Source organism: Numida meleagris, chromosome 5 (assembly GCF_002078875.1).
Source record: "Numida meleagris isolate 19003 breed g44 Domestic line chromosome 5, NumMel1.0, whole genome shotgun sequence".
In the NCBI taxonomy this organism is placed as follows: Eukaryota; Metazoa; Chordata; class Aves; order Galliformes; family Numididae; genus Numida; species Numida meleagris.
In genome coordinates this window covers 19,345,073-19,372,228 of record NC_034413.1, presented here as the reverse complement: position 1 = coordinate 19,372,228, position 27,156 = coordinate 19,345,073, and the positions used below count along the sequence as shown (strand labels likewise).

General features: G+C 43.5%; 2 protein-coding genes across 37 annotated transcripts in view; both read left to right on the top strand.

The window, feature by feature from the left end:
- SORBS1 (sorbin and SH3 domain containing 1) overlaps positions 1-27,156 on the top strand; it is a 163,132-nt gene that overhangs the window by 128,412 nt on the left and 7,564 nt on the right. For 16 of the 36 annotated variants that reach the window (XM_021398263.1, XM_021398280.1, XM_021398278.1 and 13 more), the window contains 11 exons: positions 1,756-1,839; positions 5,702-5,767; positions 6,320-6,421; positions 8,015-8,064; positions 10,975-11,150; positions 14,978-15,066; positions 16,512-16,679; positions 18,113-18,159; positions 19,516-19,630; positions 19,738-19,863; positions 20,913-21,107. In XM_021398263.1, coding sequence (XP_021253938.1) covers positions 1,756-1,839; positions 5,702-5,767; positions 6,320-6,421; positions 8,015-8,064; positions 10,975-11,150; positions 14,978-15,066; positions 16,512-16,679; positions 18,113-18,159; positions 19,516-19,630; positions 19,738-19,863; positions 20,913-21,107 — 1,218 coding nt within the window. The remainder of the gene's footprint in view (positions 1-1,755; positions 1,840-5,701; positions 5,768-6,319; positions 6,422-8,014; positions 8,065-10,974; positions 11,151-14,977; positions 15,067-16,511; positions 16,680-18,112; positions 18,160-19,515; positions 19,631-19,737; positions 19,864-20,912; positions 21,108-27,156) is intronic. The other 20 variants (XM_021398260.1, XM_021398255.1, XM_021398282.1 and 17 more) reach the window with 11 other exon arrangements.
- Positions 21,114-25,253, top strand: LOC110399493 (sorbin and SH3 domain-containing protein 1-like). Its single transcript, XM_021398295.1, has one exon. The coding sequence runs from the start codon at positions 22,722-22,724 to the stop codon at positions 23,667-23,669; it is 948 nt and encodes a 315-aa protein (XP_021253970.1). The 5' UTR covers positions 21,114-22,721; the 3' UTR covers positions 23,670-25,253.

Sequence of the window (27,156 nt, the reverse complement as noted above, 5' to 3'; positions counted from 1 at the left end):
TGATCTAGGGCCTGTTGGACTACTAGGCAATGGATGGCTCTTGGTTGTACTGGGAGTTGGCTCAGCCCAATAGAGAAAGTGCCAGGGAGGAGCGGTTTGAGCATGGTATGACAATGCCATTCGTTCAGTCTATCATGGAGCAAGATTTCTGCTGACCTCAGTGCCAATTTTGTCTGACGATAAATAGCCAAGATTAAACCTTGTGGCAAAAGACCTGCATCATCTGTATACTTAAGCCTTAGGAAAGGTCTGACATCACCAGTGGCACTGTTCATGCATTCAGACTTCATAAGATACTTAATGGAGCTGTTTAATCAGAATCTAAAAGCCAAGAGCAGGACCATCGTTCAGTGCAATTGAGAAAAACTGTACTGAGCTTACCGAAGATTAGAAGAATGCTATAGATGTGTTACTTTAGATCCTATTTTTTGAGCTTTAATTTCAAGCCACAAATCACAGAAGGAGGAACATCTTGAAATAGTAACTTCACAGTCTACATCAGTCTCATTAAGTACAACAGTAACTAGTCACTGTTTAGTAACTAGATCTATCTTTGTGTTTCTGAGGAAGCAGCAGAAGATTTGTCAGTATCCCCTGCTAATCACACCTGGAGCTGTGGCTATCAGAATCCCAATCCAAGACCATCGCAGAGCAATGAAGTGCCTCCCACTGACCTCAGTGTTTTTTTTATTATCTTCTGTAACTGCAGTTACATAGTGAGATGAGTACTTGGGTTAGAGTGCAATGAAGGAAAAAATGGAGGCATTGCTTCTATTTTGCCTTGAAGAAATGACCAGATCTTTCTCCAGGAGATCAGAGATCAGACGCGATGTTAGCATTTATCTTTCAGATGGAAGCATTGCTCCTCTTTCAGAATCAGTCCTACGCTCTTTCTATAGAGCTTTTTTTGTGTTGCCTGATGGCTGTGGCAGTCTGAGACATCCAGCAGTGCCAAGCAGTGCTGTGAACTGCCCCCCCCCGCCCCCCTTAACCCCATTACATGAAGATTTGCATCAGGACACACTTCATGTTGAATGAATAAAAGGAAATTTTCTTTTCAACTGCAGTGTTTTCTGTCCTGTCTGATTTTCCTTCATTTTAGTTTTGTCTGATTCTCTTAACATTTATTTGTAAAGAAACAAGTATTACTGTCTCTCTGTATCCATCCCCTCAGAGATCTGTCAGAAATGTGCTTTCTCTGACTTGTGTCCGCTTTGTTTTAGAAGACCACCTTTCACCCTGTTTGCAGTGTATAGAACAGGGTTTCTCACATATTCATGTGCTGTTAAAGATGCAGTATTTTGCTGTGTTTGATTCAAGTCTCACTGAATCTCCCTTTTTTCATTTAACCAAATGACAGTTTATAGAGATTCAACCAGACCATGCAGCTTTGGTCTCGGTGGAAATGCCTGACAGTAGGACTGGGGGGCTGACTGACACCCAGCTCTTCCACTGAGCCTCCAGTGACTCTGGGCAAGCTGCATAACCTCTTTCTGTGTGGGTCTCCTGATCTCTAAAATGCAATTCATTCATATTTATGTATCTCACAATGATGCTACTAGGCCTAACCGATGTTTGCAAAGCAGTTCATAGCCTCCATGAGAGATGCTATAGAAATTCCAAATTATAAGTCTAAATATCGACATTTTAGAATGGAAACCGTGGAATCTGCATCTTTAACAGTCTTTTTCTGTGTATTCTTTGCATAATGTTATCCTTCTCTTTCTTCCATTCCCCTATCACCAATTCCTTTAGACTCGGGATATAAGCCCAGAAGAGATAGATTTAAAGAATGAACCTTGGTATAAATTCTTTTCGGAATTGGAGTTTGGGAAACCGGTAAGTTTGATAGTTGCGGTGACCAGTAAAATCAACCTGCCTTTTTTTTTCTTTTCTTTTCTTTAATTATTGTCGCATCTCTTTGCTAGGCTCTAAACCTGGCACAGCTGCCTTACTCATTTAAAAATGATTGTTCATAATACCCCCCGGTGTTGATGCAAAACAGTCATTTTGTGACTGCTTTGAGTATTTTGAGGCCACTTTCAAATACTCCCCACCTTCCAGCTGTATTTACCAACAAGACAATATTTTTTTCACACACTGCAGTTCAATCTGCATTTTTACTCTTAATGGTAGCAGTAATGCCCTGTTCTCATTGATGACAGTCCTCTTTCAGTTCTCCCTCTTTCCCAAAAAGATCTAGGATAGCTGAGAGGTAGCTTTAAATCAAGGTAAATCACTTACTAATTCCTGGCCTCGCCTTGTAAACTGTGGATCTGCAATTTGCAGCTATCCATAACTGATTATGACCCCGTTTCCTGCTCCTTTCCTTATGCATGTAGCTGCTCCTTGCCCAAATAGCGTGCATCAGACTGTGTTGAATAGCCCTGGCTGTTGAAAGCAAAGGAATCTGAGAACAGAGTGCTTCCTTTTCAAGTGGAGCTGTGTTGCTATGTGTAAGGGGGGGGGGGAGAAAGAAAGTAAAAGCCTTGATCTCTCAGTCTGGAAAAGGATGAAGCAAAGCTTAATTATTAGATAGGACAAAGGACATTTTGATGGAGGAACACACCAGTGATCAGGGCTGCTGGCAAAAGAAAATGGGTCTGTATCATTCTTCTCACCGATTAAACTGGTTCTCACTGATTAAACACAACGAACCTCATCATTAAATACTGTTTAATAAACTACTCTTACTGCGCCAGAGGGTCAGCATCAGCCTCCCACATTTATCCAAGTACAGTGGTTATTTTTTCTTTTTCTTTGAGGTCAGTTGTCAAATGCCAATGCACACCACTTTTGAGCACAGCTGAGATTTCCATCCATGTATAATAAAACAAATATGCTTTAGAGTTCAGCACTGGTTTCAAAGGCTGTTACGCGTGGACACCAGAGGGCAGGTTTTCTTGAAACCTGAGCTTTGCTCACAGTTCTCGCAGATGTGACAAAATTCCTCTGCAGATTGGAGCTGCCTGAATTTGGTTGGGTGCCTATTCTGATTGCATAATCAAAATAGTATAATTTCTGTTGAAAAAGAGGTGTGGTCGGTGGCTGGGCTGTCCATTCCATCATAGGCAACTGTGTTTTGTAGCAGAATCTTCCATCATAAGCTACAGAAAGAGCCTCAGAAGTGTTTGAGATGAACCCTCCCTAATTTTTAGGCAGTTGATGTCAGGTGAATTGCATCCATCTTCACTGGGGCTTTAAAGCAATGTCATTCTAAGGATATAACCCTCTACAGTTTTCACAATAACATGGCATAAAGTGAGAAGAAGCCTGCCATCCTCTGCTACTGTGCAGTTAATATTCATGGGCTCCTGCAGGGGATGCAGTTTTGTCATTACTGGGATTAGGTTCCTTCCACTTAGCATAAGTTAGTGGAACACATGTCAGAGAAGGGAGAACATTTATGCCCTTAGATCTTTCTAGAATTGGGGGTATATCTGTTCTTAGAAGTGAATGTTCATCCTTTGGGTCGTGCAGCCTTGACCATACATCAAAAGAGGGCATCTCAGTCTATACCAACAGCCCATCTCTTGTTCAACAGAACATCTGTTCTCGTGACAAGTTCACCGTCTTTTTTGGGGCACTGTTGTTAAGGCCTGCTTTCTTACAGCTTCCCTTTAAATGACTGCCATTGTCAACTTCCTCTGTCTCCAAAGCCGTATAAGTGTGCACCCTGATAAACTACACCAGCGAATGAGTGTGACACTACATACATAGTGCTTCAGCATTACATTGGGGATTTTAATTGAGGATGCTATCTCAGAATTTTACTGATAGCTGCTCTTGAACCAAACAAATTCAACAAAGCTTTCATTGAGCCCTGTGACCAGAGCCAAATAGTGTTCTTCATGCAGCATTACTCACTTTAGACATGGTAGGACCAGATTTTTGTGACCAGCTGGTGGCTAAGTCCCATTTAGTCTGGTCAAGCTTCCCCTGCCTAGTGCTGCAGATAATGTATACTTGTAAAAGCATATTTTCCCCTATTTTTATGACTTTATTTGCAGCTATGCAATATGGACAATAAACACCCTTGGTAGAAGGAAGCACGGGATTCTTGTGAGGCTGTGGTGTTGCTCTCCATACACACCAGAATGACCAGGTTAGGGGTTTGCATTGAAGAAAGCCCGTGCACTTCCTAAGGGCAGTTGAAGTGATGCTGTGCTGGTCCAACATCCCAGATATGTTTCTAGGCAGATATGTAGATGTGTGCCTGCAGAGCATCCAGGAAGATTGCTCTGTGCAGCATGGATGCTTTTCCAGGGTGTTGCCGAGACTGAATTCCCACATGCTCCTTCCTTCCTTCTTCCTGACCTGTGACCTCACGCTCCATGGTGCCCCCTAGCCCCCCCAGATTTGATGGCCTGTCAGTTTAGAGCTCGGTTGTCTTCTGTTGGGATTGTGTGGTCACACAAGTGGGCACTTCTCCCAGCCCCTGAGTCTGCTCTTTGCTGTGAACAGAGGGCTGGAAACTGGGCGCATGCATGCCCTGCCTTCTTACCTCTATCCCTCCACTTCCTGCCTCCATGTTTCAAACCTAAATCTTTGCAGCACCATCTTGTCTGCCAGCTGCTCATCTCAACCCCTACAGTGGCAGTCCAAGTTTAGAAGTGAGTCTGATTCAAACTACAGACCCAGGTTTTCTGGAGGCTTGATGGAATCTGGACTAAGACCCAAATGTTGTAGCTCAATCATGCTTTCAATTGACTGGCACTGGGCGATTCCTTATCAGAGATGCTTTGATAATATAGTTCTGTCAGTCAGTACGGACTCCTAGGATGATGCTAAGTCAACCAACAGAGCTGACTTTGTTTGCAAACAGAGCAAAGGTATTTTGATTTCACGAAGTAAAAACAAAGTGTTTGAGCGTATCAGTGAGGTGCATGTCAGGTGAGAGAAGGATGTTGGCGCAGCATTATTTGGGTAGGACAAAGGTCTTTCACTTTGAATAATCCTTCCTGATATTTACATGTACATAAAACAGGAAAAATTGTATTTTGAAATAGCCTTTACCCATAGGATAAATTATAAATAACTCATTCCCAAACTTCCCTGTGCCCCACTCTCTCCACTAAAAAAACCACCACAAACCAACCCCCTGAAAGAGAATAATAGCAAATAACAACTCTGCGTTCTCATTGCCCCGCAATGCCAACACTGGAAATTCAGCCATTTGTTCACATGGTATGTATTCAGAGTCCGGTGGGGGTGGGAAAGATATCTCCCTTTTCCTTACCAAAAGCCCTTGTTTTACCCTTTCCTTTTGAAAAGAAGAATGAGCAAAACAAATGCTTTTTATGACTGTGTCATTTTTTTCCCTGTTTTGTTTTGTGTTTTTTTCTTCTGTGTGTTTATTAAGAATGCTTTAACCACAGCTGCAGGCTCCTCCTAGAGAGCCCTAAATCCCTTAGAGCACCTTGCAGTAACAAAGCTAACCCCAAATACTACTGAAAACAGCCCCTCCCAGACTGCATGTATGCTCCCTTTTGCCTCCCGTGGTCTCTTGATGTTCGTGCTAGAGCGGATTTATCCCTCTTTCTATCTCTCTTTCTCTGTTTTGTTGTTTGTTTTTAATTTCTTTTCAGTGTTGATGCAAATCCCCTATTGTATTCCCTCTCTGTTCTAATCCAGTTTCCATATTCTCTGTGATGTCTTCCTTATCTTCATTTCCTCATTTCCTTCCTCTGCTTTCCATCAGCCTCCAAAAAAGATTTGGGATTATACTCCTGGAGATTGCTCTATCCTTACTAGAGAGGATAGAAAGGTAATTGTGTCTCACGTATGTTGTACTACAGCATCTACTGCGTGTGTGTGTGTATGTGGATTTTTTTTGTAACGTTGCTTGGGTTTTGTGTGCCTGTGAGTGATTTTATTTTTTAAATGGGCTTGAGCTCATTTGCCTAACAAGTAGCTAGTAATTTGATTTAATAAACGATTCTTAAATCATAATCAGCAGTAGTTTAGAGTGGTGGTTTTGCTATCTTGACTTGCAATGATAATTACTAACAGCCTATTGCATATTGTTACAGTATCTCTTTCTTTTTTTTACAGGTGGGTTTTATAACTTTATGGTTTGTAGAATTAGATTCTAGAAGGCCTGCGCGTCTTTTAATTTGAATGTTAAATGCCTAAATCAATTTCCTCTGTAACAATTGAAGCGCAATTAATTACTAGTGAATTTCTGTGTATTGTCTGTACCATCTTTGACTTTTTCAATTAAAAAGGCTCGCTTATTTATTTTTCAGAATTAACATTCCTTTGGTTTCCCCTAACCCTAAGCATTATTTTCCCATTCTTCTTCTCCTTCTTTAACCAGACTGATCTAGAAAAAGACCTCTACCTCTACCAGACTGAGTTAGAGGCAGATTTAGAAAAAATGGAGAAGCTTTATAAAGCGCCACATAAAAAGCCACAGAAGGTATTTCCTATTCTTTTCATGCTGCCAATCCCTGTTTCCAAACTCTCTGCTCTAATCTATTCGCTGCTGGATGATTATTAAATGAGGTTGGGATAAATAATGGTTCTGACCATTCTGACTGCATGGCTTGCTGTGTCGCTGTCAGAAATAATAGAATGTGATGCTGAGAATCCGGCTTGAAATCCATTTTCAGAAACAGTGATTTCCTCTCCCCCCGTTCCCTTTCAGCTACCCCTCGCCCCCACCCCTGTCCCCCTTTAGGGTTTTGAGTTCTGTGTCTGCAAAAAAAAAAAAAAAAAACCTCTCTATTTTTCACATGAATAGGCAGCAGCAATCAGCTTAAAATTCTTGCTTGGCGTCACGTCATCATCTCGTGCCNAGCAGCAATCAGCTTAAAATTCTTGCTTGGCGTCACGTCATCATCTCGTGCCTTTCAAGCATGTTGCCATCAACCCTCCCTTCGCACAAGCCCTGGAAGGTTCAACCTCTACCACTACACCAAGTAACCCTTTAGGGTTTTGAGTTCTGTGTTGCAAAAAAAAAAAAAAAAAACCTCTCTATTTTTCACATGAATAGGCAGCAGCAATCAGCTTAAAATTCTTGCTTGGCGTCACGTCATCATCTCGTGCCTTTCAAGCATGTTGCCATCAACCCTCCCTTCGCACAAGCCCTGCTGCTCCCTGCTAGCAGCGTGTGCTGCCCAACGTTTGGATATTCCCAAGAGATTTTACACCATTTTCCCTACCCTGCACCTTGCCGTGGCCTTCCAGGGCAGGTCAGCTGCTGCTGCTCCGAGGCTCTGCAGGACCTGAGCCATGAAACGATAGATTAAATTGGTAACACGCCATTTTTTTCTTTCATTGGGCTTTTTTTTTTTTTTTCCTTTTTGAAACTGCGGCATTTCACCAGGACTTGAAAAAGCTGCTTTTTCAAACCCAAGATTTGCTTTCTCTTCCTACATAGGAATCCTCAGGTAGACCAAATGCAGCATTTCTTTTAAAATTGCCTTCCATTTTTTCAGTAACGTGCCTAGGCAGCATCAGATGGATTTAAAGCAAGTGGATAAGATCTGGCTTTTGCTCTTGAACTTGTACAGCTTGCATTGCTTCCCTTAAGCAAGGAAATGGAACTGAAATGTTGCTTCTCTTGTTAGGCTTTGCTATTTTTTTTGAACGCTTAAGAATGTATTGTGCTGCAGAAATGTAATGTACCTTTAAAGCAGCGGCGGGCAGTGACTGGTTGTGGGGGAAGCTTGGGGAAATAATGATGAGCATGTGTCTCCTGGTCCTGGCCCAGCTGATTATCTCTTCTTGCTTTTGGCTTTATGCACAATGACTCATTGGCAGACAAAAGAATAGGCGCTGCAAAAAGGCATTGGCTGTGCTAAAAACCTGTCACTGCCCTGAAGGAACTCAGGAAAATTGTTGCTTTTCTGCAAAGACATTGGCAGCTTAAATTGCATTTCGCCTTAAACTTCCATGTCTCATAATGGCTAATATTTGAGCGATAGATGGAAAATGACTTAAGCAAGCCTTTTTCTTACTCCTGGCATGTAAATGTGTATCAATGACTCCTTTGTTTGGACTTTTGCAGAATACAGCAGGTGTTACTCCTCTGGAAACTTCCACAGACCATTCTTCCTTGTAAGTTTTCAAATTGCTTTTTGATGTCTCTTTTACAGTCTGATGGCACATAGGACATGATGTAGGGTGTTGGAAATGGGCTGGCTCTGTTTTTTGGCAATGGATATGGGCAGATGCATGTCCCATGAAAATTATACTTATGCTTTAGATGAGTTCAGATATAATGTCTGATCTATGGTCTTGATTGAATTTTGTATTGCTTACAGGAGTGGTGGCACTGTTCAGATATTAATTGCTGTTGTGCTAGGCAGCAACTTTTTAAAAAACAAGCAGAATTGTAACTCCATCTTGACGAAACTTACATGAACATATGACCTATTTGCCAACAATTTTCTTGCCTGGTAAAGAATGAAGTTTATTTCTGTTATTCTTGTGAGATTGGCTCCTGTTAGAACTTCCCAGTTACTCACACCAGAGGAGAAGGATGCTGTTTGTGAAAGGCAGTAATTTTTAGCTTCCGGGAAGGGAAAACTAGTAGCAATGCTTCTCAGAGATTGAATGTGGCATTGGTTTTCTGGAGGAGTACTTAACAAACAGTGAACTCTGGCTAAATGAGTTGTACATGGAGTTGGTTTATGTTGAAAGTGGAAGAAAATAAATCCCGAGTGAAATGCTGAGCTGTGCTGAGTTCCTGCTCCTGTGAACCTGCTGCTCCCTGTACCTGGACTGCTGCTTGGCATTTCCCACAGGTGCAAGGATCTCCTCAGTGTGCATGGGTTGTTGGGAAAGGCATGCTTTCCTCCAGGCATCCAGCTGACATTACGTTGTTCATTGCTCCTATGACTTTTTAGTTTTCTTTTGGTAGAGAGACAGCAGTAAAATAAATGGAAATCTCCAAGATTAGCATGAAAGAATAGCTTACTTTCAACAGATGCTGATAAGAATCCTGAGTTCCTGGCTGTCCCAAAAGTGTTACCAAAGCTCTGAAACCTCTGTTTGTTTTTGCTAGGCAGGCCAGGTTTGAACTCCTGCATTCATGTCATCTGCTGGAGCCTATCTCAGTTCCCTCCAAAGTCTGGTAGGACAAGCTGCACTGGTGGTTGTAGGAGTTGTTTCAGGCCTTGAAAACTGTGTCTGTGCACACAGAATTACCATGTACAACCCGTGTCCATTCTGAAGAGTGTCTCTTTTCTGAGTAGAAACTGATTCTTTAGCAAGTAACGTGGTTTCCACCCACAGCACTGTCAGTGCCCTTTCAGACTGCGCCAGCCCCACAGTGCAGCTTGCTTGTCCCTAAAAGGGGAGCAGCCAGCAAAAGACCTCTGCCAAATGCCTGCTCTCTTGCCCTTAGGTGTTTTCACAAAACGGTGAAACCGTTTTAGCCTTTTTAACAGCTAGGCTAACATGCTCTCACCTCCCAGGTGGGGAACCTCAGGGCAGCCTTGAGTCCCTGCAGCAACTGATGGGGATTCCTCGGGAACTGGACAAATAGAGGCACATGGAACAGAACAGCTCTCGTGCTCCTGTGTGAGCATTGCCTAGGGAAAGGTGGTGACAGTATTCCTTCTCTCTTTGGTGGTGTTTTTCACCAGCTTTTTCAGCGGGAAAAAAAAAAAAAGGTAACTGTATATGACCTGATTTTCCTTGTCCAGAAACTAAAAACTTCTTTGTGCTCCAGACATTGTGTAATTCCACCCCCATAGGCAGTCCTCTGATGTGTATGAAAGCTTTCTCTTTGCCCTATAACTACAGTGTCCATCCAAATGCATGTACAGATTTACCCACAACAGGCAGGCCTAACCACAAGCATTTCCACACTTGCATACATTTGAATCACTCCTGGACATCACAGTGCAAACCAGCCATCGGAATGGTTCTGTGAATTGGCAAAAGACTTTTTAAAAATTATTATTTTTTTTAAATTTTCTAGTAGCCATGCTTTGGCCAAGGAATAGCTTTATGTGTGAGACTGCATCTTATTCTGAAGAGCCTGGCTGAGAATACATAAGGACTGGTATCAGATGAGTTCAGCACAGCTTTTAGGAAAACACAATCTGCCTGATTGCTTAGCAAATGTTTTGCACCTGGAACAGTTATTTATATAATGAAATGTTTTCTGTTTTGAAGGGTTTTTTTGCTTGTGTTTTTTAGAGAGAAAACAGTGAAATCTAGACATCAGATGTGGGGGTGTACTGACTGTCAGATTCATGACTAAGGAAAGGAATTTGTAATAAATCATCAATCTTTAAGGGCCTAAGAAATTACAGTTTTTTACATCTGTCTCAGAATTCAGCATCTTGTTTATGCATCTGCATGGTAGGCTTAGAGTGTGGGACATGACATTTCCTCTAGTGCAAGCTTAAGGCTAAGCTGAGCAGAACTGTACACATCTGGGGAGTTTCTCTGATGCTTAAAACAGTAGCGCCTCTAGCCCAGTGCTGTTCCTTCCTGCATGGTCCCTCACTGAAGGGCTTGAATAATTGCTCTGGGAATCTTGGCCTGTCATGCTGGCTGGGAAGCTGACATGGTTCTGGTGGATTCCTGAGCAGCTGTGCTTTGCAGCAGGGAAGAGGAACTGCTGGTGTTTGAGGAGAGAGGACTGGAGCTGGAAGATATATGTGCCACTTCCAGCTAGCCATCGAATTTCTGTATGTCTGCAAGGAAACAGTGCATCTGTTCTGTGACCCTATTGTCTCATCGGTAAAATAAGGGAGGGGTGCTTTCCTGCCACCTGCTTTCTGGGAGTCTCTGCTAGGAGAGTTCCCTCAGGCAGAGAATACTGTGGGAGTGCAAAACTTAGAGTATTTTTGCAGTATATTCATAACCTCTTCATTCAGCGTCAATTCTTTATGTACAGTCTGTTCTGTGGTTTACAAGTGTGGTTTTCTCTTTCACTGCTTGGAGCTCTCAACAAACACAAGTGACCCACTGGCATCCCTCCCATTTTTTTTTTCCCAAACTGTTTTCCAGCTCCACATATTCACCCAACTACCACGCTTCAAAGAGGGATTCAGAACCAGCACTAGGGGACCTTGCTGGCTTGGAGAATGAGAGACAGATTTACAAGAGTGTGCTGGAAGGTGGAGATATCCCGTTCCAGGGGCTGAGCGGTCTCAAGCGACCTTCTAGCTCTGCTTCCACAAAAGGTAGGTTGTCAGCGCATGGACCTGACCTCTTTTCTGCACTATGTGTCAAAAGTGTGGTGATATGGGGCAAAGTACTGCAGGGTTTAGAGTCCTATTCAAGCCAATTGAGGGTTCTACTGTCCTTCTTCTTTGCCATCTCTGGTTTTCTCTCTTTTCTCCCTCAGCCCACGCCAGCCAGTATTTTTCATGATGCCTTTACCTGATCCAGGTTCCTCATCCCAGCGGGGACCAGCTCCCTATGTCCAGCACCTCCTCTACACCCCACACCTTCACGCTCCTCTGGGCTGCTCGATCTGGCCTTGCTGTCCATCTGCTCCCTGCCTTGTCATGCCACAGCCCTCCCATGCCTTTTCTGCTCTTCCTACTGGATGTCTCAGCAGGCCACAGCATGTCTGCTGGCCCAGCTGTCCTGGGGTAGCTGGCACCATGTGCTCCACAGCCTCCTGCCTGAAGGGTGTGCAGAGAATGCACGGGACATTAAGCCAGCAGTGCCTCACGGACTGTGAGGCAGCAAGGCAGTAGAAACCACTGTGTTTGCCTCCTCATTCCTCCCCCTGTTGTGGGTTCGCTAGAAGATTAGGTCAAGGAAGAGCTGACTCCCATCAGGGAGTTGTATTGGGGAATGTATCTCTGAGCCAACTTCAACCCAAAAATGGTTTCAGATGGGGAGAGGACTGGGGAAAGAATGCATTGGGTTTCTGAACTGCTCTTCCTAAAAATAGTGCATCCACACCAAAAAGGTCTCTGTCTCCATCTTCCAGCTGTTTTTTTCAGCATTATGTCCAGCCTTCTGGGCAGGGAGTCAAACTGGAGCAGAACAGAAAAAATCTGTTCAAACAGTTATTGTTCTCCAAACTGCAATTGAACCTGAATGGTTATTTTGACATTTTAATTTGAACGCAAATCAGAAACAGACCTAAAAAACTGCAGTCACAGCTGAACCCAGACTGGATCTGATGTTAGAAAATGTCCTCATTTGACTCCTTGATTTTTAAAGCAAACATGGCTCACACCACTCTGTTTGAAGCACGCTCAGTTTGCTCCTAGCATCAGGAATCTCTAATCTGGCTCTTGGGCAAGGGCAGCTGATGCAGCCTGCTTGTGCTTGCACAGTCAGCCCTTGATTTTTCTTCTCCCTCTCAAGAGTAAACTTTTTGGCAAACACTGTGGTGAGACAATAGTAGGTGCGATTACAGGCTTGATGTTAAGCCATTTTTGCAATGTTAGTGCCTGTGCATTCGTGCTGACGCCTTGATCCTGCCCAGAGTTCAGCTGCCCTTTTCCACGGTGCCACAGGTTCCCTGGAAGTCGATGATGCTCAGCACTTTTTAGGACAATACCTTCAAAGTGCAGCGGGCCTGCTTCTGGCCGAGCCTCTCATCTTAGAAATATTAGCAGCACTTCACGTACTCCTGCGAGCGCGGCTTGTTGTGCAGTGTCTTCCTGCTTTTCTTTGTGTTTTGGAACATTGTTTCTTTAAAGTGCATTTTATGAAATCCAAGCATGTTCTCTCTCCTTTCTCAATAGCTTTCTAGCACTTAAGCTAACAGGTTGTATTTATTTTATTCTGCATGCTTACCAGTGGATCGTAAAGGTGGGAATGCTCATATGACTGCACCCTCTTCAGTTAATAGCCGAACCTTTAACGCTAGTCATACCGGTATGTTAGGTCACACATGTAAACATAAGAAGCCCTTATCAGCTGCAAAAGCCTGCATTACTGAAATCCTCCCTTCTAAATTCAAACCCAAACTAGCAGCTCCAGCTGCTCTTGGGCAGGACAAGAAGGGTATCTTGCTGTCTCATGAGAAAGCTCAAAGCTGCGAAAACCTTCGTAGCTCCATTGCCTTGTTCGATAATAAAAAATCTTTTATGGTAGACGTAGGGGAAAGCATAGAAAACATGTTGATGAAGTCGAAGCAGGAATATGCCATCAAGTCTGGCAGTACCATGAGCCTACAGGAGTATGGCACCAACTCTAGGAAAGGCTACCTCTTCCCTGCCTCCAGGAAGAGCGGAATGGAGTTTACAATGCTGTATAAAGACATGCACCAGATCAACCGGTCCAGGATCCAGTTGGGCACAGTCTCCTCCTGCAGCGTGAGGGATATTGCATCTCAATTTGAGAATGAAGCAAAGGACAGGATGGAACACAGCCTTAGTCGAGAGGATTCAGAGCAGATTCCAAAAGACACTGTTTCCTCCCGTATCAGTGCCTTTGAGCAGCTGATCCAGAGATCCCGATCGATGCCAGCACTTGACTTTTCCACCGGACAAAGCAAGTTCACTACTTCTCTCCAGTCTAAAGTTTGTCTAGGTTCTGCCTACTCTGCAGAGTTTCTTCTGGATTTGTCAAAAATACACCAGGAAGAGAAGGATGCTGCCAGCTTGGCAGACAAATCCTCCCGCTCCTGCAGCAACGTGGAGGACACAGCTTCAGATGTCAGTGATGCCATCCCTACGGACACGCTTTCAGTTTGCACAGATGAGATAGATCTCCTCTCAAATGCATCCAATGACAGTGGCGGCAGCAGCAGCAACGTCAGTGGGCCTCAGAAGCATAAAGTCAACAGATGCAAAGGCACATGCCCAGCTTCCTACACCAGGTTCACTACCATCCGAAGGCATGAGCAGCAGCAAGCCTCCAGGAGCACTGATTCCAAAGGAAATATCTATGGGGACAGACACACGCTCCCCAGAAACGTCTACCTAATGAGCCCACTCCCCTTCCGAGTGAAAAAGCCCTTCCAGCACAAGTCCAGCAGGACTCCAACCCCAGACTGCCTGGGAGCCCTGGCAGTGCCCAGCCCTGAGAGCCCAGACAGCCCCATACAGCTGCAGGGGAGTGTAGGAGACAAGAGTCATCACTCTCAGCATCAGCTGTGCTCCAGAAGCAGGCCTCTAGCCCCCAGACGCCTGTCTTCCTTTGACATTGTGGAGAGGCTTAGCTACTTTCCCAGAATGGGATCTAGCCGAGATAGCTCCATGGGCCGCTCTGACACTCCTGACTCCTTACACAATGGGAACCCAGTTCCATATGCTCTCTATCACAGCTTGGACACAAACAACAACCCGCAAAGTGAACTTGGGACGTACCTAGGAGGTGGCTTTTTGTGTTCTTTACCAGTGTCCCTTCATCTGTATTGCTTTCCCTTCTCCTCCCCTTTTCTTCCACAACCCCTGCATTTTTACTCCCCACCCTTGCATCTCCTGACTCTCCCCATTTTTTTTCTGGTATGTCGTACGTCCTTTGCGTGTCTTGCTGAGCATTTTTGTTCAGGACATGTTAACAGCTGCACTTCTGAGAAACGATTACTGCTGCCTTTCTAATCACACCGGGTTCAGTTGGTCTCTCAAGCAACTCCTGGGATACAAGAATCTCAACATGAGATATTTCTAGTCCTGTATCATTTGCACACATGGGAGTATAAAACAAACCCAGATGATTTGCTTTAAGGAGCAGTTTCTCAAGGTCTAGTTGTGTGTGTATGTGTGTGTGTATGTGTTAAACTTTTCTCAGCGGTTAAGTGCCAAATCATATTTTGATGGTAGCGGATCTTTTCTTCACAAAGTCCTTCTATGTCTTTACTCTTTCCTGTGCCTTTATTTTCTCCCTGTTTTTAGATCTTTGTTAACAAGTACAGTCCAAAAGGGAAAAAAATGAAAATAGATAAATTATCAACATCTGATTGGCAATTCGATTAAAGGCGATTGAGAATCCTTACTGTTGTAATGGAAGCAAATTGTTTAAAAATATTTATTTTTTTCCTTTCTGGTTATGCTAGATAAATCCATCTGTATTTTAACTTCCTTATGTTGTTTCAAAGTAGATTCAGAATCACCAAGGCATTTTGCACCGGTTGATTACATGGAAACTCCAGAAGAAATTATCCGCAGACGTTATGATGATAAAGAGGTAATGCCTTCTTCTATGGCCTAATAACAGTTGCAGGAGCTCCACACACAAGAAATATGGCAGTAACCCTTTTAAAAGGAGAAATTATATGGTGATTGATATGTATCTTGGAAGTTAGAGCAAGAAACAGGAACTAGAATGTTTTAGTTTTAATACTACTTCTACTACTGATTTATTGTATAATGCGTAGTCCAGTTTACCTTTTGTTTGAAATGAGCCTAATAGTTCATATCAGTTGCATAGAATGATGTGTGGGGTTTTGAAGAATGTGAAAAGGTTGGATAAATATGTGAGATGTGATGCAGCACCTTAGTACTTGCAGATAAAGGTGAAATGGTTATTCTACAAGCGAGTTAATTTTTTATTGTTCTCCAAGCAAGCCACTTGAGTCAGCATGAATCAGACTGGTCAGAATGTTCATCTCCTGTGGGAGCCCCCAGGTTTTGAACAGCAAATGTAAGACATTCCAAGCCATCAGAAAGTGAGAAGCTTTTCCCCAGTGCAAACTAGAATTTGTTGATGTCTCAAATTATCAACAGAATGTGTCAGTCCTTTTCAGAAAGGTTAGATAGTGTACAGGCAAGCTGAATAATAAGAAAGCAATGCAGAATTTTCAGCACGGAGTGTATTCAAACAGAGCTAAAGAAGTTAAAAAGTGATTGCTTTCCAGAAAGCTGTTTGCAAAAATAATAATAGTAAAAATAAAATAAAACCAAGTGGTATTTTTAATGAAGAATTGTATTACCTTTCTGAGTTCAAATAATGTTTGTGTGTGTTTTGAAATACAGGTAAAATGTTCTTAATTCCGGTCTTAACATTATATTTTTGCTGTCTTCTCCCGATTAAACTGTTAGTAATACTCCCAGTGTCAAAATCCAGCAAGAAAACTCATCTAAGAGCAAAACTCTGAGTTCACTAAGACCTACTGATTTCAAATTATAGAACAGTACAGAAATGTATTACTTGAGCCCAAAGGAAGAATGGGAGAATCTGACACCTGGGAGTGGTTAGGCACTCTCCCAAGCTCCTTTCAGAGCTCAGGGGAGTCTGGTGCCTCAGCTTACGTGTGCAGCTGATCCAGGTCTCTTGGATGTCAATGAGAGAAACTCCTTGTTGGTTGAAGGGGGTTTGCATCAGCCACCTGCATTATTGGCAACCTCCCCTTATCTTATAACCACTCAGAGCCTGGCCCAAACTTAGACAAACTCCCATTGACTTCCATCAGCTTTGGATCAGATCCTCTGTATGAGCTGGATTTCCATTATGCCATTACTGTGATGTACTTTTGTGCTTGCTAAATCTAATGGTATTGTGTAGTTCGTAGAATCAGTATTCTATGTTGAACTGTAAAGTCCCAGCTATTTTATTGAAGTCACATTTGTGGCAGCTTTCAAATGGCCTTAACCTAGATTATTTACTGCCCATTTTATGCAATTTTATGGCAGAAACTTTTAGAGGACCAGAGACGGCTTAAACGTGAGCAAGAAGAAGCTGATATTGCAGCTAGAAGGCACACAGGGGTCATTCCAACGCACCATCAGTTTATCACTAATGAGCGATTTGGGGACCTCCTAAATGTAGACGATACAGCAAAGAGGAAATCTGGGTCAGAGGTCTGTTTTAGTTACCTCAGTCTGCTGCTTGACCCAAAGCAATATTTGCCTCTCACGATGTTGTGCTTTAGGCCGACATTAGCTCTTCAGAGAATGTTGTTTGTTTTTTTTACCCCTTCCCTTTTCCCATTCTGGCTTCATTTAGAACTGCTTTGACTCTCGTGCCTGGTAAATTAATAGGTATCTCTATACCAAGCTGCATATGTTAAAGCATGCCTGCTTAGAATTGCTGGTGCACACCTGTGATGCATGCCTTTAAATATCAGCTACTTTAGTGAATCAAAGGCATTCTACATCCTTTGCATCATATTGCTACATTGCCTTTTGTCTGTGCCTTACGCTTAGAAACTTCATGCCTTGTTGACCCTGGCCATGTGACTGTCTCATAGTTTTTATTAGAAATAGATTGTCTCATCTCCTATCAAAAGATGCTTCATGTCCTTGGGAAACAACTGGAAAAAAGGCTCAGCCTTTTTTCACTGATTACGACCTGGTTGGTCTTCTGAAAGAGACAAAGGAGGAGATGGATGGTTTTTCTGTGAGGCTGAGCCACTTCTCCCTAGGGCTAGGTGCTGGGCCAGGTGTGCTGGCCGGGTGCTATCTCCTGCCATATGGGGTGCTCATGTGACTCTTACAGCTGTTTTGTTTCCCCAGAGGTGGGGCTGCACTGTGGCGGTGGGTGAGGTGATCACCATGTGGATAGGTTATTTATTTCTGCCCTTTATTTATGTCATTTCAAATGCTCCATAAGTGCAACTTCTACTTATTTTATGCTTCATTACCGAAATGACTTTAAAATTGTCTGAATATTCTGTGAGCATTAGAAAATGAGCCAGATAAATGAAATTTTAAAGCCTAGGCCTGCTCTCAGTGTGTCCTCTTTGGCTTTATAGCCACTGAAGATGTTTTTTATGAACACATTTGATTTATTCATACTTCCTCCTCACCTTTGTCTCTTTCCTACCAATTCATACTTGGACCACATTGCAGGATTCAGTAGGGCCAGGTAGTAATCAATAAAGAGCCACATCAAATAAAATCCTACTTTTTTCTTTTGCCAGCTGGTAAATTTTGCTCTCTAATTCACACCATTGAGAGGAATTTAGTCCCAGAGCCCCAGAAACTGTAGTTACTGGAGCAGCTTTTATTCACCAGAATTGGTGATATTTTAAAACATACAGCTGTTAAATCCCATTAAAGTGCTGTTATACCAGAAGTTGGCACTTTTCGCCCTGGTAAGAGGTCCATCGACCCATCCAGCATATTTACACTGTAGCACCAGTTGCACATAAGCTTGTAGCAGAATACCTGCATTCAGTTCCAAACCCAGACTAATGCTAGCTGTAGAAGAGTTTAGTTTGTTATTCCTCAGAAGAGGGTGGAAAAACTGGTTATTATCTTTATGCGTTGATTTTTTCTTTTCTGATCTCTAGATGAGACCTGCTAGAGCCAAGTTTGACTTCAAAGCACAGACTCTGAAGTGAGTATAGCATGTTCCTGTTGGTGTTACTATTCTTTCTGTCTTTTCCTCTCGAATGTAGCATTTATGAAGTTTTGTGCAATTAGATTCACATTTTGGGAGTGTCTTTCCAGCAGCTCAGCCCAAGCAAAGTATCAATAATATGAATCTTGCAGGTTGTAGCCTGTAAAGAGTCTTTAGGAAAATATCTTCTTTCTCAGTGTCAGCAAGAGACTTGAGTAGATACCTAGTCTTAAGCATGTAGCTGGACCCTTGAAACTGCAAGGATACAGTGTGGTCACTGTTCCCCTGGTAACTGCAGATGTACCAGCTGATCTTTGTAGTGGCATTGTACCTTCAAGTCTCTGTGGTGAGTCACGGAGCCCTACTCATTCTTTTTCTGATAACACTGCTGTAAAGAAAAGGGCCTGAAGGAACTTTACCTCCGCACGAGACTGGAGAGGCTCTCCTTTTAACATTGCTAAGGAAGGAAGAAAGAAAAACAGAATTCCGTGAATGAGTGACTGATTTTCTTCTCAGATGCTGCCCTGGGATGGTTTTGTTATATGTTCTATAGGTGATGATTTGTAATGATTTACACAGCATCTCCCCAGGACCTGCGGTAAAACTGAAGCAAATGCAGGGAGTAACTATTGTTACCCTTCAGGAGAACATACGAGGTATCAGACAAAAGTAAAGCAGAGCTTGTGAATATTGTGATAGGAAAGGCTGGGTTGGTTGTTTTTCTGTGGGGAACCACGTAATAGGCTTATGCGCCTAGTACAGGCTGACCACAGTGTGAGTTCCTCTTTTGTAATTTTAGTACTGAAGACTCTGGGTTGAAATCCCAATTGTTAGCCCACATGAGGTCAGTGGTTGCGCAGCCACTGGCTGACCAAAGTGTAATATTCATAGAATCAACTTTTGTGTGTGTGAGAGAGTTCATCTAATTACTAAACTACCTTCCATTAAAATCACATGTCTTTTTGGAAGGCTCTTGTGTCATGACCAGTTTTGAAGCAGGAATTGAGCACAGCTTCTGGTCCTCCCACCATTTCCAACATGGAAAGCAGCCAGTGGCACCTTTTGCTTGAGTCTGACCCCACTGCTGCTGGGGGGATGTGTTGTCAGTAGGGCCCTCGTAAGTCTGTTTTTTTTGTTTGTTTGTTTTTTGACAGAATACCCAAAGAGCAAGAGTGTTCTTTACACATGATGGTGTGAACAGGGTAATTCTCAACATGTAGCCTTCACTTTGATTCGAGCATGATATGTATCCATATGGATTTTGCAGACCTTATTATTTAAAAGTTGCTGAACAGGAAAAGAACACATCTAATCCCCAGTGAAATTCTGATGGAGTACTTGTGTTGTTAACAGGGAACTTCCTCTGCAAAAAGGAGATATTGTTTACATTTACAAGCAGATTGACCAGAACTGGTATGAAGGTGAACACCATGGCAGAGTTGGCATCTTCCCACGATCCTACATAGAGGTAACTGCTTACCCTGGAGATGTTCTCTTTGCCCATTCCCTTTCTGCTAGTGATCATTTCATGAACTTTTTGCATGCAACTCTCTTGATTTTGTTTGTTCATTCTAGCTACTTCCACCAGCTGAGAAAGCTCAGCCCAAAAAACCATTACCATTGCAAGTATTGGAATATGGAGATGCTATTGCTAAGTTCAATTTCAATGGCGATACGCAAGTGGAAATGTCCTTCCGAAAGGTAAGACCTAAATTGCACTGATGAATTGAATCCAGACAGAAGTTTTTTAATGGTAGTAACTTGCAGTTTCCAAATGAAAGCTATGATAAGATAAAACTTTTTAGTCAAGGATTCACTCTCATCACCTATGTTTTTACCCTACTGTTGTGCATTGCAATTAGAGTGTTGCAGATCAGCTGAATCAAGAAGTGCCAATTGCTTTCTTAGGGTTAGCTGACTAAATACTTGGAGCACAAATGCTGTAAGCCTGGCACTGCAAAGCAAATTAAATATTTGATGACATGTCTCTAATATGATCCTCTCCAGTGGAGACGCACATAGTCACTTGAAAATGGTGATTCAATAAGAGGAAAGCTGGGTTCCCCTTCCTTTGCTCTGCAAACCAAGTCACTAAATGAGGCAAGGCAGGCAAGGTTCTGTAGTGCTGAAGTGACTGCTAGATCTGATTGCAGTGGCAGAGAATAGGAATGAGTTCGGTAATGACTGTTCAGTGCTGTCAAACACATTTAGGTTAAACAGCTGCATTTCTCTCAACCAGAATTCTGTTTTCATGATGCTCAAATTAGATCTTGTCAGCCTTCTTTTAATTATATGTGAAGGTGGGGCTTATCATTTATATTAAGGATCTGGAAGTCACTTCATTTGTCAGCAAAACAAGAGAGGGCATAGAGAGGCCTAGTTTAAACTGCAGACCTGAGCGTACTCCATGTACACCTCATACCCCTAAGGGTCTCACAGTCAGACAATAGCCTCTGTTCTCCATTTTTTAACTAACTTTAAGTATGTATGGTCTTGAAAATGTGGGGTGAACGTAATCTCTAGGCAGTCCAAAAGAGCACCAAAAGGTCTGTGTTTCTTTCTTCTCTGAACTGAAAAGTATCATTCCCACCCAGAGGTTGGGGTAAGGACCACATAACTGGGGAATGAGGTAGGCTGAGAGCCACAGATTGTTTTAAGTCAGCTGCAGCAAGATTAAAAATGTAATCTACTTTGAAATGATTATATGTCAATATGTTGAAGCCAGGACCACATTGCCACTCTTTCAACAGGGTGAAAGGATCACATTGATTCGACGAGTGGATGAGAATTGGTATGAAGGAAGAATCTCTGGCACCAGTCGTCAAGGCATCTTCCCTGTCACTTATGTGGAAGTGCTCAAACGGCCAGTGGTCAAGAATGCCATTGATTATCCAGACCCACCAGTGTCACTCTCCCCTAACCGCAGCATGACAGCTTCACCACAGGTATTTGGACTAGATGCAGCCAGTAAATGCACTTTGCAGAATAGGGGGATGTTGCCATTACTGTGCAAGAAACAGTAGCTGGAAAAAGCTCTAGCTAACGCTAGGATTCTGTGCAGTAAAGCCTATGTGCTCCCTGCAGGAAAAGATGATGTTTCATTTACCAGAAAGGTTAATGGGTCAGTTAGGGATTTAGAGACTCAGCTTTTCCTCTCTTAGCCATAGCTTTAATTCAGGCCAAGGTGAAATGGCTATGGTTTCACTGCCAGAAATTAAATGAATATATTGGTGATCCAGCATCTCCTCAGTGAGTGTTTACAGACCTCCAGGGCATCATGGACTGTTATGGTCTGTAGAAGTCATTATTGTTGATTGCAATCAGCTTGAATAAAGCTGGATCTTTACTCCAAAATGTTCCAGGTCAAGACCAAGGTTTTAGGAGACAGGGTCACGAGAGTGTTCTGTATTATTTGCAACTGGTGCTAAATGAACTCAGGTTTAAAGAGCAGGCCGACCTAGGATTTTTCATGAATACTAGATTAACTACAAGCTGTACTACAGTGCAAACCAGAAATTAAAATGGCAACAGATAATTGCATGGGAAATGTGGGAGTCCCAGAATGTTTGCCATGGAATACATACTAGGGAGGCAGTGAGTCTCTAAATCCATATGTTTCGCTCTCATTCTGCAAATATTCATGCTTAAAGGTCATGATACATGCCTGGACTGGGTCCGTGAGGTTCTGGTGCATCACAGGACCATGTAAGGCCATTCTGAGGTCAAGACTGCAAGGAATTAAAGTGGAGAATTGGGATCAGAAGGAGGGGATGTACAGTACAGGAACCATGGCTTTTGCCTGGTGTCTGTCTGGATCTCCCCTAAAAGGAGTGCTTTTATTCTTAGCCACTGTGTGAAGAAGAGAGGCTTGCTGCTTGTTTGGGGTTCCCTGTTGGAGTGGTCCACAGCCATATTTTTCTGTTTGAGGTTGGCAGTCTCTGTGTAGCTGTGGCCTGTCTGCCACTAGCTCTCTGCAAGCTTTTCTCTTTGACAGAAGGGATTATATCCAACCTTTTTTTTTGTTTCCTTAGCTATCCTTTTGATTCCTTCCTAGTAGAGCAGTTCTCTTCCTTACTTTTTTTGCCTGACTTAGCAGAGGACTGAGAAACACTGATCAGCGCTATACGCATAGCTGGTCTCGCTGATGGTACAGCCAAGGGCAGACTTTGGTCCTGCATTCTGCGTTTGTAAACACAGGACTTTAGTCAGCCAAAGACCAAATAGCCATAGCTATTTCATTTTTTTTATTTGTTTCTCCTCCACAGCTTCAGCAATGCAAGTTTCTTGAGGGGTAGGCATTTTTCAGTGTAAAGTTGGATAAACTTAGAATTCATTACAGCTATGAATTCTGACTGGTTCCATGATGTGAGCTGCCAAAGCCCCAGGTATTACTGCCAGGCCAGTCAAATGCTGTTTGCTGCCATCATGGATGGTGATTTCAGCTACACCGTAAGGGACTTAGGGCTAAAGGTAAGAAGCATAAGGTCTTCCACAAGACATCTGGAATCCTGGAAAAGGCTGGAGAAAGGTATTAGCAGTACAGATACGGACAAGACTCCATGGTTGGAGTAGCTGTGGACTCCAGCCATGCACTCCAACAGGGTGCGCTTGTCCATGGAAAACTTAGGCACATGCTTGGTCATAGATCTGCTCCTCTCCATGCTCACTCACTCTCCTTTTACTTTTGCTCAATTGGTTTTTACTTTCCTTTCTTATTTTTGTTCATTTCTTTGTTTTTCTCTTCTGCTTTTGTCTCCCTCAAGTCTCCCAGCTCTGAGCTGCTCCATACACCAACTCCTCCGCCTTTGCCTTTCGCGCGCCGCGCCTTGTCTCCAGAGGTGCAGGCGGTCACATCTGAGTGGATTGCTCTGACCGTGGGAGTGTCTCCTAGCACCACTCCTGCTTTAACTCCTCCATTGCCTTCTCTGCCTGAAGCCTCCCTCTCCCACACTGACTCTCTCCCACCTTCTACTACAGCCAGCCCTTCCCCCTCGTTCAGCCTCCCCCATTCTCATCTCTCTGGCTCCTCGACTCCCAGGTCCATTAAATCCCCATTGCCCTCTTACTCATCTGGGCCTCAGCCCTCCACTCGCAGTTTCTATCAGGCTGCTCTGCAAAGCAAAGAGAAGGTTGGTGGCTCTTCTTCTCCCTGCCCTCGGTGGGCACGCAGGAGCCCCGAGAGCATCCTCACAGAGCAGCACGGCACCCCTGGCAGCCAGGCCTGGCTCCAGAAGACTAGAGAGGGCAGCAGCAACCCTGAGCAGGGCTCCCATGCTGCTCCCAACATCTCTGTGGAGCGCTGCCTGAAACCATCCCAGCTAGACATGCGTGCAAGCCCAGAAAGGAGACCTGTGAGTTCCACTGAGGACAACCAGTTGTGTCAGGAGCTAATGGCTATTGTGCAGGGAGGTAAAGCAGAGAAAAGAGGCACAAGGAGAGGTGATCTGGGAGAGTTTCAAAGCGGGGAAAAGAAGGTACTTCTCCTGCATGTGTGTGCACTACTCTGAATGCCTGACTTGACTGGTGTGCTGAGGTTTGTGCTGCTCTGCCAGCCAAGCAGAGCCAGTGGCTGCCACGTGTCCTTCTAATGATCCTGAGACCTTCTTCCAGGGTTCACCAGTGGCATTCCCTGGGCAGTAGGTCAGAAACCTTCAGAAGAGCGCTCAGGGGTAGTGTAGCACAGAACTGACTCAATTGGCCACGTCTAATGAGGTGACCATGCCAGACAATGGCTATTACCAGATAAAAGTGTCAGACAAAAGGAATGCACAGGCCTCATGCTCGTGTACTTCACCATCTACAATACAAGGCAATTATTTGCTGTTCTAAGATTTTCCAGTGTGTAGTGAACCATCTTTGGTAATGGGACTTATTTCTTCCCCTTAAAGCCAAGCATTGAAACATCCTATAATTGTCAGCCTGGCTCCCGGAATCACAAAAGCTATGCCTTGTTGGGGATGATCCTGGAGACTGGATTAGTGAACCTCAGTCTGGGATGTGCATGGCTAAGTCAGGGAGGCTTACCTGTTGTCTGTGCTTTGAGCTGAATTTATTGGAATTTTTTAACTTTGCAGTTTGAAAATTGGAATTTGAATTGCAGTTTGAAAATTGGAAGGGGTTCCACGTGTTATTTTCTTCCAAGAGTATTTAGGTATATGTAGTTACACGTTACAAGAGGGAACATAAGGGAACCCTCCAGTAGCTTCTGGAACATTTTCTGCCCCCACTCTTGGTATATGGAAATCTGCCTTACTTTGCAGCTCTCGCGTGTCTTGGTGTCCATTACGGGCTGCAGCCATCCAAAATACATTACAACATTCCCATGCTAGCTTGTGCAGGAGTGGGAATTTGGGGAGCTCAAAATCATAGTGTTACAAACAGCTTCTTGAATGCAGTGTGATTGCCTCCATGAAATATCCCATCTAGCTAATGTTAAATAATGAGGGACTGTGATTTCTACAATGACGCATTTCATACTGGGAAATCTTATGACAACTTGTTTGATTTCTGCTTGAATCATAACCAGAAACATATTGAAAGGTGTATAAAGACTATGCTGTCTACCAACTGCATACATTTTTAGCAGTGTTTTCTACAGGCATAACCTGCATGTTTAAAGCAGATGAGGTGGTAAGCTCTGACAAACCAGCTGGGAAACTGCATCTGCCCTTGCATGGAGTTGTTTGCTGTGTGTGCATCAAATCTTACAGCATAGCAGATATTCTTATCACTACCAATGATTGTGATAAGAGTGCGTGTGCCAAGCTGACCAACTTTTCTTTTCTTCAAAAGACTGCAGACTCAAAAGCTTTCTCTTCACCTGCTCCTCTCTCTTCCTCTGCCCTCTCTTCCTCTACTGTCACAACACAGCCACCTCCCAGACTTACACGCAGAGTCAATAAGCCACAGGTAATCATCTTTGCTGATTACTCTTCCGTTACTTAGTTGTTTCCATGCCATGCCATTGTTTTATCATATGCTTGTCTATCCATTCATTGATTCTACACACAATATTTCTCCTGTCATTTAATTAAGCATTTTTATTTAAAAAAAAAAAAGTCAATCAATTTAAACAGTTTCCAGGCTGTGCAGAAGGGCAGGTATGGGCAAAATCTTCTGGTGCAAATTCACCTAACTGCAGATCAGTGGGGCTTTGCCAGTTTGTACCAGCTGGAGATCTGATTTTCTGTTCCTCCAAAGCATTAGCTTAGCACTTTTTAGTACTTCACCTGCTGATTACTTCTGACCTTGTGTTCCAACAGCTTAATTTCATTCTAAGGCAGTATCAGTGCCTTCTTGTTAGCAGGATCGATATCACCTGAGATATTTTGATTCAGGGTTTGTTTAACCACCTGAAGTCAGGATTTGGGGTCTGAGTGTCTCAGAGCTGGGATAGGACAACTCAGGTTGGTATCCATAATGTTGGGGCCCTGTCCCAGCCTTCCCAGGTGGTTCAGGTTGGATATTTGGAAAAAGTTATTCTCAGAAAGAGTGGCAGTGCGTTGGCACAGGCTGCCCAGGGAGGTGGTGGAGTCACCCTTGAAGCAAAGAGTCAATGTGGCACTGAGGCACTTGGTTAGTGGGTGTGGTGGGGATGGGTTGTCAGTTGGACTAGGTGATCCTAGAGGTCTTTTCCAACTGTAATGACTCTGTGATTCTTTGACACCTGCGTCGTCTTTAAAGAGGGACACAGAGGTGTATGTGCAGCATTCCCGGCTCAGGAGGGAGCCGTGCTCGCTGCTGGAGGCCTCTCAGTCCTTCCGCGCAGCCCCCACACGATGGCGGTGTGCGAAGCAGAAAGCTCACAATTAGCAGGAGTCGGGCTGAGTTCTAGTGATGGCTTTCGGGATAGCAGGCTTGGCTTCATCAGTAAACCGTGTTCATGCGGAGTGAGTGCGGGAAGTAGATGCCAACGTTTCTTACTTTCATGGGCATTTTATGAGAGTGAGATCCAGCCTTTAACTCTGAAGTGTTTCTGTTACCTTTACGTACCCCCTGTCCCATGCTGATTAGCATGCACTTCTATTTCGGACGCTGCACCTGGTGGTAATGGAACACTGTGGCGTTTTTTTTGGAGTTGAAGTCAAGCCACGTTTTATATGTTGTGTGCCTTGACAATCAGCCCATTGTCAGTGTCAAGTTAACACTGTGTTTGGCAGCCGCCAGCCTTGGCCTCCTTTCCAGCTCTGGGCCTACAGTTTTTTAGGGAGCAGGAGTGGTGGGTGTATATACATATATACGTATATGTGTGTGTGTAAATGACTTCCCATTACCTGCGTGACCCATACAGAGTCCAATTTCTTCAGCAAACCTGGGGGCCTTTTCAAAATCTGTCTTCTTTCCATTGATTATAATGATGAGATGAGAAGAGCGTTTAGTTGACGTGGAAGCGAGCCATTGCATTTGGCTTTGTTTCCAATACTGTCTGTCCCTGGGGTTTGAGGTATTTTACTGTTTTAAATGTCATATTTTGCTCATAAAAGATAATCTCTCAGGTTATGAAATTCAAAGCCAGGTTTTCTGTAGTTTTAAGACTGCTTAGATGCAGAGCTGGGTTAAGGGCTGTGTTCTTGCCTGTTCCACTAAGTAGTAATGTAAAGAGCACTGGCTCTTCTAGGTATTCTGAAATTATTCCCTTTTATTTAGTTTCACAGTTCAAACTAAAAAGAAAAAAAGACAAGAGAGCAAGTCTGTAGCATGTGAAATATATTTCAAGTATAATTAACAGATGTTTCTTCAGTATTCCAGTAAAACTTGATGATAAATGTCAAATGAATTTTCAGTGGTGCTGGCACATGTACAAGCGTTTAGTTCTCAGCCCAGGGGCCAGGGAGTCTCTCCATGGTCTCTGCCAGCCTTTAGGCCTGGCTGCAGTGCACAGCAGCCTTTTCAGTGCACTTTGTGAGAGCTCTTGGGCCAGCTTTCCCCTCGCTCCCTCCAGAGCAGGGATTTGATATGTGCAGTGGTTTCCTTCACTCTGGAGCGCTGAGCAGT

Excerpts from the sequence above, each read along its gene's own strand:
- LOC110399493 (XM_021398295.1), top strand. The coding sequence starts at position 22,722 with ATGGTTGGAGTAGCTGTGGACTCCAGCCATGCACTCCAACAGGGTGCG.